Source organism: Amphiura filiformis, chromosome 18 (genome assembly GCF_039555335.1).
Source record: "Amphiura filiformis chromosome 18, Afil_fr2py, whole genome shotgun sequence".
NCBI classification, from domain to species: domain Eukaryota; kingdom Metazoa; phylum Echinodermata; class Ophiuroidea; order Amphilepidida; family Amphiuridae; genus Amphiura; species Amphiura filiformis.
This window is the reverse complement of record NC_092645.1, coordinates 14130913-14143896: the sequence shown is the minus strand read 5'-3', so window position 1 is coordinate 14143896 and position 12984 is coordinate 14130913. Positions and strand designations below refer to the sequence as shown.

At 36.0% G+C, this 12984-nt stretch overlaps 1 protein-coding gene across 1 annotated transcript in view; it reads right to left on the bottom strand.

Moving 5' to 3' along the window:
* Positions 1-11348: 11348 nt before the first annotated feature.
* The window catches only part of LOC140139587 (uncharacterized), a 54659-nt gene continuing 53023 nt past the window's right edge, over positions 11349-12984 (bottom strand). The window contains exon 23 of the mRNA XM_072161292.1: positions 11349-12610. Coding sequence (XP_072017393.1) covers positions 12263-12610 — 348 coding nt within the window. The 3' untranslated portion in view covers positions 11349-12262. The remainder of the gene's footprint in view (positions 12611-12984) is intronic.

Below are 12984 nucleotides of genomic sequence, written 5' to 3'. Positions count from 1 at the left end.
ACTGACTACAAATTATTCATCACTGGAACTAAGGGGGCTGTCATTTTCTTCAGAAGGGGGTCATGAATATACTGGGAGGTCATAGAATTTTGAGACCAAAAATTTTTTAACAACCAAAATAAGGGGGGGGTGGTTTATAGAATTATTAAGGGCTGGTGACTCAAAATTTTTGCGTGCTGCGCACGCATTCTTTAGCTTCAAAACCAAAATGTGTGTGCAAACTTTTGTTATACAATGCAAGATTTATGCGTGCTCCGCGTTCCTTTTTTACACTTGCGATCAAAATTTTTAACGTATTTCGCACACTCCGCTCTAAAATTTGGGCATGCTCCACGCCTTACTTCCGGCCATGAATAATTTGTCTTCAGTCTGTATAGGCGGAAGGTGGGGGTCATAAATTTTTTTTGACCCGCGATAGGGGTCGTAAAAAATTAAGTTCGCGATAGGGGGGTCGTAAAAAATTGACTCCGGTCACCGACATATTCATGACCCCACCCCCGCCAAAGAAAATGACATCACCCTAAGGCACGAAGCGCGCAAAAACTTAAATGCGAAGAAAGTGTGTTGAGCGCGTTAAAATTTTGATTGTAAGTGTAAAGGTACGCGGAGCGCGCCAAAATTTTGAATCATATAACTAAAGATTGTGCATACATTTTGATCGTAAGTTAAAAGATTGCCCGAACATTTTAGGTCACCAGCCCTTAATAATTCTATAACCCCCCACCCCCCCCCCCACCCATAATTTTGGTGTAAAAAAATTATGACCCCCCCTCTATTTTTGGTCCAAAACTGCTATGACAGTATATTCATGACCTACCCCCTTCCCAAGAAAATGACAGCCCCCTAAATAACACGATAAATAACGACCATGTACCAATGATGTACATGTACCTGGGAATACAAATATTTCTAATTTCTTTTCATTTTAATAAAAACAAACTCAAATGATTTTTTTTTAAACTCTAAAATCTACTGTTAAAGAAGGCTAAGCATTTATCTGGTTTTGACATGGTCTTGACAGGTACCGGTATTAAATGTATACATGAATGAAATACAATAAAATATTTGATCAAGTTGCATCATCACGCAACAAAAATTATGCGACCGGAATTTAAAACATTTCATTTGACTTTTCTATTTTGTAGGTGCACAACTCGGCTGCACGCTGTACATTCTTTACGGCGCGGCATATAAGCGTGGACTGTGTTATAAATATTGTTCACTGAAATAACTGCAAATATAAGAAACAAGCCTACCATCCATTTTGAAGTAATTAAAAAACAACAAAAACACAAAAAACATGGAGCCTTCGGGCAACACAAGCACTTTATTTGTTTTCATTTCGGCGGCTTCGGCCAGGTTAGTTTGGGCTGTTTAACATGAAATTTGTTACACACGATGATGAACCACAAATAAAAATAGGCGTCTTGCGAAATAATTAAATATGATGATGAAAATTGAACGTAGGCCTAAGTTTAAAGATATGCCCAATTAAAACGGGACCGACATGACGGCCGAGTGAAAATTGAAGAAGTCAGAGTATTAAACAGAATCAGAATGGTGAAAGGAAAATATAACAATAAAGCAAAAGGCCTATTTAAAACTAAACAGTATTTATACTATTATATAATACTGATAGGCCTAGGGAATATAAATCGCAGGAAAGAAAGCAATTATCATACAAAAAGAACAAGTTTAAAATTCAGTAAAATTCCTTAAAAAACAGTTGTTTTTATATTCACGGGCGAGTCGGAAGATAATTTACCCGGGAAAATTTCCTTAAATGGCAATGCGCCATGCGACGCGACGCGCGCGAAGTCGCACGCGTTTTATTAATCAGCTCAAAAGTCCTCCACGCTCAGAACACGTTTGGTGTTCAGTCCTCGTATACAGCACAGTGTAACGGCCGTGCGTATATTCGAGGCTGGAGGATTTAGTCTAGGTTAAACCGGTTTTAAGGGTACCCAACCGTCCCGCTTCCCTCGGAGGTAGATTTAGTTAAACCATCATCAGAGATTGGGCACTCCATGTTACTTTCAGGCTAGGAACAGCTGGTATGAGTGGCGTAAACCAGCGTGCCAAGGCAATGCCTCTATATTACCCAGCAGACATATTCATCCAAAAATATTCTTAATATTCTTATTCGAAAATCTGGTTGTCCGATTTTCAACTTAGGTCTTAGCAAGATGTTAGCATCTTCTTATTAAGGTATGGTTCAATAGCTATCCGTGAAAAAAAGCTTACTACCAAAATTTCAGCTGATTGAATTTGCGAGTTACATAATCCATATCGTAGAATATCTTTGTCAAACGCCCGAATATTATGCACACAAACATTATGTAGTCCTAGGTTACTGATGGTATACCGTAAAATTCCGTCTACAAGCATATATATGCCTCTAAACGGGTTTTTTTTGACACAAGAGACAAGATGCAGACACTCTCAACAAAAAAGTTATTTGGAGTTTGAACAACTATATTACTGATAAAGGCGGCTGTACAAATATGTATATTTGTAAGACCAATCTATTGCAATGTTTTTGAGAAGGGTATTGGCCTTTCATATCTTTCGTTAAAAAAAACCTCGTGTAGAGGCATATATGCTTCTAGACGGAATTCTACGGTATATAAATATCTTCTTTTTTGCAGTAAGCTGGGGTGTTGAGGCTGTGGGTGATGAAGTACCCCTTTAAAAAAGTTCAGATATTCATGCTTATAGTTCGCAGTTGTATGTATTAAAGTGCTCCTTAATCAAAGTATTAACAATACCCGTATTTCTCTACAGAAATCAAATCAAGATCTTAATTCATCTCCATTGGTATGTACCACTATATTTATAACATCTTATGACATCAACTATTTTTAATTACATGCACCTTTTGATATCAGATGACTGTTATCATATCACATGCCTCTATGAGTGATCAAAAAGATAAATATGTCTGAAATATGAGATGACGATATTAATTTTGTTTGATATAAATCAAACCTTACTTACGTAATCATTTGGTGGAATTCAAATATTGACAGAATCAGATTTTCAATTATATTGATGTTACATCATTTTCATATAAATTGAGTGTCACAGTTTCCTACGCAAACATCATGACCTGTTTTAGCCTTACAAAAACTGGGAAATTTCTACGGCTGTTAGACTGTTTTGTTAAATATGAGAGAGTTTTGAAGTGTATGCCATTTATAACCTCAGCAAATTTAAATGGGAATTATAGTGGATTATGTTACTTATACGAAGGGGTTATTGAAGGTAAAACATATTCAAACATTCCTAACATTATTGAAAAAGGGAAAGGGGAAGGAGAGTTCAAGTTAAGAGGAGTCAAATATTTTTTGAAGCATTTAAATTGATGATGGACAAGATTTTCTTACATATGCCAACAGGGGCTACTTAAGCGGAAGTGCTCAAGTTGATGCAATTATTACAGCTCTTGCTCGTCATAGACGACGTTGTAATTGGGCAACAATGTATCATAATTTTATGTATATAATATAAAAATTATAATTACGCTCGTATGTTAGTAGACGAAAGCGAAGTCGGGGAAATAATACAGCCTATGTCACATACAATACTACAGAATACTACTCACATGGGAAGAAGTACAAAGTAAATATTTTATGACATTATAGTTAAGTGATGTTCAATAATTTGAGCCCCCGGTCCGGAGGTTTATAATTTCCCAATGTTGTGCCAATAATTGCTTCCCCAACCCTCCCCGGCTGACAAAAATTGCTTGCCTTTCCCTCTCTCGGCTTTTAAAAATTATTTGCCCCCCCCCCCCTTTGTTCCCCTGGCTCTTTCGACCTGCCAAATATTTTGCCCCTCCCATTTTACCCTTCCCCATGCTCATAATTATTGCACAGACCCATAGTGTAGAAGCCCCAGGTAAATTGCTAGAATATTGCGTGATATATCCATTTTGTATACTGGTCTCGTATACTATCGTGCTACATGAGCAAACATCCCACCTTAGTGTTCGATTACCATGAAATATAGTCATGGCAGGACACGAAATGGGCTATTCCATTTGAAATACACCCCACGGTTATTTGATGTGATCATTTATTAAATTTTCTAACAAAACAATAAAATATTCAATTCTAGACCAGGACAATACCAACAACTATCACACTAATATGTACATAAATTTATATTTCCAGCTCTTTTTAACAAAGATTATCGTTTATTTTTCAACTTATTCATCTTTTTCTACTTTTTGTGGTATATTTGAGGGCGCTATTTACATATATTTTTAGAAAGTTATTCCTAACATTTCATGATAAAAGTTTCGTTGCTATCTGTTACTATTTTCCTGATGTTTTCACGGCATTATACCAGTGCCTACCACTTGTAAAGATGAAAACACGATTTCAGATAAATAGCACCATCAGTGTTCACCTTTTCTTTCAAATGGCGTATTTTTACACGCAAACCTACAACCGTGATATTTTCCACACAGGGAGTGTGAATTTCAAAAAAGGTTACCTGAATGGGTGACTTCATTTGAAATCTACACCCCTGATTAAGGTCATGTCTTCCATACGGGGAGTTTGGATTTTAACTGGAATTACCCAATTCAAGGGCAACTGTTAAATTAGAAAAGAAAGTTAGCAAATTCGACAGCATTACTGTCGTATCATAGTAACATATCTGCAGTTTGAATGATGTGTAGACAGAACATTGATGATCATATTATACCACAAGACAGATAAATACGAGACCATTTATGTAATGCTATATGCCAACACCCTTCGCATTCCACTTTCAACAGCGTCAACGAATTGTGTGGTGGATGAAATCTAATACATCGAATACTTGATGAAATGTAATACATCAGGTACTTGATGTATTTTTCTTGGCAATGTAAAGTGACTCCATAAAGAAGAGTGGCCATGCAAGTAGTGTGGAATGATTGCACTTTTGCAGAACCGGAAAATTGGGAATTTCACCACAGAGGTTTTAGCGTCCAAAATGCACACCATGCGAATGTCTTTTTGTACCATGTTAAAGTTGCTACGGGTTGGAAATACCCAAGGCCAAAATAATATTTTCTAAGTTCACGCAAACATACACTAAAACACACTGACATATAATTCAAAACAAATGAATTATGTTATGAAAATATACCGTAGTGTGATTTGACATTGTTTTAAAACATAATAGGCTCTCATACCTTCTTTTTTTTTTTTTAAAGTTTTTCATGTTTTACCATGATTCGATCAATAGAGACAGTAAGATTCTTCTGATGAAGATCGAAATATTTCAAGGGGTAAACTAATGTTGAACGAGTGGTTCAAACTAGTTTGCTGGTCCATTACACTGACATTCTTTGTACGAATAATTTCAGGTAAAAATATTTTCCCATAAAGCGATTTTTTTTTGTCAGATGAAGGAGGGGTGTTGCCGTTTCCCGAACGGATTCATTGCCAACGTTATACTGCCTCAATATAAAAAAAGAAAAGACAGTGTTATTAACTGATTGTAATATTGTGTTACTTCCTTCCGTATGTTGAAATAGCTTAATTGATGCAGTTCTAAAACAAATGAGCAACCACAGGAAATATTTTCTCCGTGATGATGGATGTGTCCATTACCAAAATCTCGTGAGATCTCGAGAGTATTCTCCTGAGATTTTTAATGCAAAAGGATCCCAAGTGGCAATCTACTAACTTTGTAATCTAGCCTATTATGTATGATTTTGCGGCATTATCATCATTACTGATTTGGAGTTCAATGAATTATTATCACGTTACTGCATTTCTTGGAATGGTAATGTGTCGAGCGGAAACATCAATTTCGAAAAACGCGACCCAGTTTGTGAATAGTAGATATATTTTAATCTCAACTTTTCAAAGACAGAGACTGAAAATTCTCAATAATCTAATTGTTCGACTTGAAAATTTACAAAGGAACAGGAAATATTTCACATGAAAGCGTCATCACCCCCCCACCCCGACACTCTGAGAGTTAATAAGTATACGACTTATTGCGTAAACTTCTTGTGTCGAAGCAGTATAGGCAACTGGTAAATATAGTTCAAATACATCAGAAGTAAATTAGTAAAAGGTTTTTGATATTGGTCTTCATTTCTGTTGGTGTCCTTCTCTTCCTTATCTCTATACAGTGTGGGCCAAAAACAACTTTGCCCAATTTCAGAGGGTGGTTGCTTGATTTTATAGAAGGGCTATTCATAGTAATGTTACATATTCTAAATGTATATCTTTCTAGGAGTATGTGATGAAGAAATGAAAGTAAAAGAAGCTAGATTAACAAAATGGTGCTCGTTTTACGTCCGAGGGTCAAAAATCACTTTGTCCACACGTAATTCAATGGGATTTGTCCGATTGCTAAGAGTAAGGCATGCATATGTGTTAGGCATAGGGTAAGTTGGGGGTAAATGGAACGCTTAAGCAATAAATCACTTTCTGTGGTCAGGAGGGTATCCATATATGATTTTTGTTTGTTTCAATAAGTAGATAATATGTTTTTACAACTTGTTTTAACAGATAAACTCCCATTTTATGGCTTTGTTTCTTGTATCGGTCCAAATACATGCATGGTCATGGTGTTCCAGTTACCCCAACAAATTGGGGTAAATGGAACAGTGGAGTTGAGTAATTGGAACAAGGGGCATTACTTGCAAGGAGCCTACATTCATAGCTATATTTACATTGAAAAGACATCAGAATATTTTATTTAACATATATTTTGTGACTAAACAAAAGATTAACAAAAATAATTTTGTTTTCATATTTTTTTATAAACATGGTAAAATACCACGTAAAAAAACACTTTCTCTCGCGTATCTCGGTACATAACAGAAAAAAAATGGTTTTCAGATTTTTTTTAAATCAATAGGAGGCCTAATCTACCATGAATTAGTTATTTGTAGTATATAATTTCATAATAATTAAACCAATTAGTAAAAAAAATATTAACATGTTATATATATTTGAAGTCAGTCAACCGTGTTCCATTTACCCCAAATGGATCTGTTGTGGGGTAAATGGAACACCAAACTAATTAATTAGCTAATTAGCATATTAATTTGCATAATTTCATCATTAAAATCTGCTATTTTATTGTTTAAAACATTTATGTTATTGTAGAAAACAAACATATTGCCAATATTGTAAGACAACTCTCAGCACAACATTCAAATATTTAGGAATCAATACCCTTAAATTAGTAATGTTCACTGAACCGTAGCACCACTTCAAGGTCAGTGACAACATTTGAGATTTTCTTCCATCCAAATACCGAGTAAACCCACGCTTGGGGTATGAAACGAAAGCAGAACGTATGGCGTTGGGGTAAATGGAACAGTCGGTATGATGTTGCCCAATTTTTTTCTTGATTGAGGGAATTGTATTCTCAGCGTTCCATTTACCCCACCGTTCCATTTACCCCAATTTACCCTACATGTAATTAGTAAAGACGTTTGGCTTGTCTTTGAAAAGTGATGATTGTTTTATATGCATGAAAGAAATATAATCGATTTTAATCCCCATTTACTTGTCATGTACTCGAACTTCACGCTTGTCATTGACCAACAATTAGTATAAAAAGTACACAATTACAAAGGTTTCATCTGGCGCAAGTTTTGAATTTTAAATAGGTCTTCGTGCATTTTGAGACTGCGTGGCTTATTTCTAAATAGGTTTGGAAGGTGTCAAGATAAGGCAATTCACAACACAAGAGAGGACTTATGGCAGAGGTATACTTAAGAACAGAAAGTACCATAACTCTACACATGAACAACTTCCACAACCTCGGAAGTGTGATGAATAGATGCAAAGCACGGAGCGGACGTCCAAGAACTGACCGTTCAGCTGCAAATATTGCAGCGGTTCAGAGGGAACTTGCAGCTAACCCCAGAGTCAGTTGTCGACGCAACAATTTGCCGGCCGAACATACCACGAACGCAAAAAGTGCAAACTTTCTTGTAGATAACATTTGACAAAAAATTACAAAAATGAGGTCTGAGGTTTGGAAATAATTTCTTCATATTTTTGGTGTTATCTGTCGTTTACATATCCTTCCTAAAACACAAAAGTGCGACCCTCTCCAAACATCTAAATTAGCTAAAAATTTAGGACATGTTACAAAACTTTATGAATAATTTAAATGTAGCTTTTACCGTTTTTTTTGTGGCATCCTTCAGAAGTGAGCGGTCCGATACCAATATTTTCGGTCAAATCTCCATTCAATTAACACGGGGAGTTGGCTAGCTATGCCTTGCCCTCACTCATATTTTACAAAAGTGCGACCATTTCTGAACATCTAACCTAGCTGTAATTTTAGGTCATGTTAGAGAAATATATTTGCTAGAAGTTTTGGAGAATAAATAAAATATTGGCTGGTTATTTTTCACACAGTGATGTTAACTAGGCAAGTGTCCATTCTCCCAACATACATCATTTGTAGAGGTCACGCGACAATGGTGAGAGCACTGTCTGTGTATTGTGTATAGGAAAACGGACAGTAACTGCAGTATGGACGAAATATCGTAGCTTGAAATTTAAATTGTTTATGTTTGATTTATTTGGGAATGTGTTATATAAAATTGCTGAACAAATGTGTGTGTATACTAAGTGGTTCTAATTCTCTATCGAACTCGGTATTGCAAGTGATGCGACGCGACAGCTAGTAGGCCTTCGCTTCAAAGTTAATTTTGACCCTTTGATTTAAAACCAGCGTCACGTTTTTAATTTAATACATTTTTGGATAGTTTTTTCACCAAATACTCTTAAGAAGAAGTATTTTACGAATATGTGAAAACAATTTGAATTTCAATTTTGAGATATGAACCTTTTTAATTGGGTAAAGTTGTTTTTGGCCCACTCTGTAGATTGCTTAGAAATTAAGGTCAATATCAACATTTGAAGGCCTGAGCGCAAGAACACCGTAAGTCCACTTGGCCCCTCAACATGTATACACTAAAGTTACGTATAGTTTCTTAGGGTTTTATAATGTTTAATACATATTCCAGGGTGGAAACATCATGAAGGTTGTGAAGATTTGTTTTGGCCCCTGAACATGTATAAAACATCACCAAACTATACGAAACTATACACAACTTTAGTGTATACATGTTGAGGGGCCAAGTGGACTTACGGTCTTCTTGCGCTCAGGTTTTCATTTTCAATATTTTGCTGTTGCATCTCATGTCGAGAAAGTTAACAAAAATTCAACTGGCAACACCAAGTCCGTCGCAAATAAGTCTTGTGTTTGGATGAACAGTTCTCAGTAGCAGCCTTCTTCAAGTGTGAACAAGATAACAGCTGTTAACAAAACGTACACAGTCAGAACATTTTTATTTACATATGCAACTCCGATGAGTTTAAAACACATCATTTTTACGATATCGCACGGTACCATTCGTCGGTGCGCGTTTAAGCTTTTTTTTTGATAGCCAACTTGTAAATATATAATTTGAAATCATAAATTCTAAAAATAAATAAGTGTAAAACTAATCATAAACCCGGGTTATAAACAAATGTTATTTTTTAAATGTAACAGTGAAATTGGTTTGAACTATCATATTGGAGTCACTAGAATTGACGATGTGAATGAGAAGGAATAAGTTTATTGATAAGCTACAATTGCTGCCACTTAGTCACCTAAATCCAACCCAATATACCTACATATTGATAGCATACATGGGACACTGGTTATTCTTTTCTCTAGAGTACACCATCTTATTGATAACATTGTTGCTTTAGTCTGGCATAGTTCTACATATGGCTCTTGAGATTTTTCACGCGCTAGACGAAGTTTGTATCTCGGTTGGCTTAGGGAGGCATGCTACGTTAAAGCGATTATATCATGAGAGAATCTCTGTACGGCATTAGTTTATCTAACTGCACCACCAAACTATCAAAAATTATGATTATTTATTCAGATATCAAAAGAGGTGAGTCAAAACAATACTATAGAAATTATCACTTTTTATATACCGTATCAGAACTTTTGGCAGCCATGTTGCAAAAGAGAGTTAATAGTTCCTGGTATAGTATTTTATGTATTTTTCTTGCAAGAAAACATATAGACACCAAAGTCGCCGAAATCGGACCCTGCTAACTATATTTTGCGAAATGGTTAAAATTCAAATGTTCGTCAACCTTTTTTTCGTCATAGCGCCCTCATGAAAGGTCTGACGCACAACAAACTATACATTTTTGGAATCCCCATGACCATACGAGTAATTTGATATATTATTTGACATAGTTGGAACATCCTGAAAAGTACCCCCATTTGACCTTGATTGACCCCTCCCCGGAATGTCCGGATGTTTCAGGAGATGAGCCCAAACTATATTCATTCTGAATCAAACAAAGATCCCAAAATGATTTTCAAACCTTTGTTCTATGAATTGGTCACGGGATCTAGGGGCTGGTCCTTTACTATTACTAACCACTTCTGTTTACTCAACTCTCATTGCCTCTCACTATCTCAAGACAAGCTGCAAAACAATAAAATCACAAAAGATCAAATAACAATAACAAAGGAAAAAAGAACAAAAACAATAATTACCAGCCCTTGGGGGAAGGGACAAGCAATTTTTGACAAGGCAATGGTGGGGAAAGTGTGGCAGATCGAAATGATGGACAACAGATTTTTGGCAAATCAAAGGGGTACATTTTTGAAACGAACTCAACAGGCAACGGCACCCAGAGTTTTGCCTGTCAATCAATTTACTTGGCATTCTTAGTCAGTGGGATTGGTTTAGTTCGTAGACACATTTCTGATTGGACAATCGCATGATTTTGGGTGCCGTCTATCAGGTCGTAGACGACCCCACGTCATCATGCGTCTTGATAATGCGTAACACGCGTGTAGAGGTGCGCGTATATATCGCGCTGGATGCGTAGGCTAGTGCGGAATACGTGAACGCGCTAGCAGTACGCGCAACAGAATACGTGAAGTTGTAAACAAGTTGCGTTCATTTTATAATGAGGGGCGTTTTTATGACGGTAACTTAGTTTTTGCTTAAAAAAATTGTTTACAGTTAATTAAAATAATATTTAACTGACTAAGAATGAGAATAAACGATAGGAATTTTTATTTTGCCTATCCTCTACCTATGATAGACGACAGGCAGGTCCAATATTTTTATCGTAGTGGATGCCGGCGCAGCCGGTATCCACTACTGCCTGTCGTCTATCACACGGTAGAAGATAGGCAAAATAAAAATTCCTATCGTTTATTCTCTAAATAGTTGTTGGGCACTTTCCAACATGGGAGGCCAAAAGAGAGACACGAGTCCTTGACAACAGAGTACAAAAGAGGTTTAAAAGGAAATGCTTACAAATGTTTTTCTCGACTTTTTTATTCCACATGATTATTAGGTATGTATACGTATGTGTAAGGTAACAATATTTTTGCAACAGGCAAAAAGCCATGGCAAAGATTGAATAACCTTGCAGAATAAATCGTATCACAATAATAATATTTGTATTCACCGTCAAGTATATTAGAAGGTGATAGTACTACTGCCCTCTACTCGGATATACAACAGCGCAGCACTTATTGAGACTTGTGATTTCAACATAAGTTATTATCCCAAATGTAATTTTTAAACTATGCTATTTTAAAGATGAGACATATATATGTGATGATACAGTTTCTTTAAACAAAAATATGAGTAATACGAGTATAAAGATATTATGGAAAGTCATGTGTTATCTTATTAACCTAAAAAGTTTATTATATTAAGAAAACATATATGTCTATTGGTAATGTTTAACCTTTAAAGGCCACCTTTGCTATTAAACGATGTAAAAGACAAATATTAAAACAGACAAGAATCATCAATGCGACTGGAACACCTCCTGAATGGTTTGGCTGGGTAGTTTGAATATTATTGAAGATATATTGACGAAGCTGTCGATCTTGAACTATTATTAGTGATAAGGTGATATTACATCATCATTTCTTTTTGCTGTATAACCTTTAGTTGTTATGATCTTATTTCTCCTATCAAGGCACTCGGACATACAACTACGCAATAAAGGGGGCGCTCATAGCATATATTGAGTGATTTAAACTCCATCTAAAATGTATAATTATTTTACAGCGACGAAATTGAAAATGTTCAAAACTATACGCATTAAAATTTGAAACACACTCACAGCAATTTTCAATTTGATTTTATGGAAAGTCCTGGGTATATCTGTTAAGCTAAAATGTTTAATAAAATTAATGATTTCTTTGTGATCTTTTATTTCAAAAGGTCACCTTTCCTTTACTTAGGAATAGAAAAGACAAATGCCAAAGAGACAAGGATCATCAATGTGAAAGGAGCCAGGTGAACACCTCCTGAACGGTTCGGTAGATTCGGTGGTTTCCCCTTGACTGGTTTATCGGTTACCGTTCCAAGCTTAGATGTTGGAGTGGGATGTGCTTGCGTAGGAGCCATGTCCTCCTCTTCCCAATTGCAAAAATCTCCTGAACAACAGTAAGACTTGAGGCCATCGGTTACTTGTGGATTGGTACACTCGAAACCTGGTTCCTCTGCCAACAATGTAGGCAGGCATTGAGCTTGTGTGACTTGCACATAGCGAGCGCCATCATTGACAATAGCTTGACGAAACTGTCAAAAGTAATACCATTAGACCATCATTTTAATAACCCGGAAAAGAATTTTTCAATTGGCAATTAAAATGGATAATTTGACAGTTTTGTTCCATGGATTTAACAAACTGTTTTTACATAAACTTGGAAATATGATCAACCATCATCGCGAAAGAAAAAGTCGCGCATTTGAGATCGAAAACGAGTTGGTTGTCCTTGAGTCGACGTTTAATAGCGCAATTATTCGCTATGGCCATCTATTATTGCATTTGGGCGCACTGTTGCACAAACTTAATATCTTTGTACACTCATGTATATCGCCCGGTTAGATATCTGCTGCATCTGTCAATAAGGTCGACCCTTTTATCACATGATCAATGTCAATCTATCACA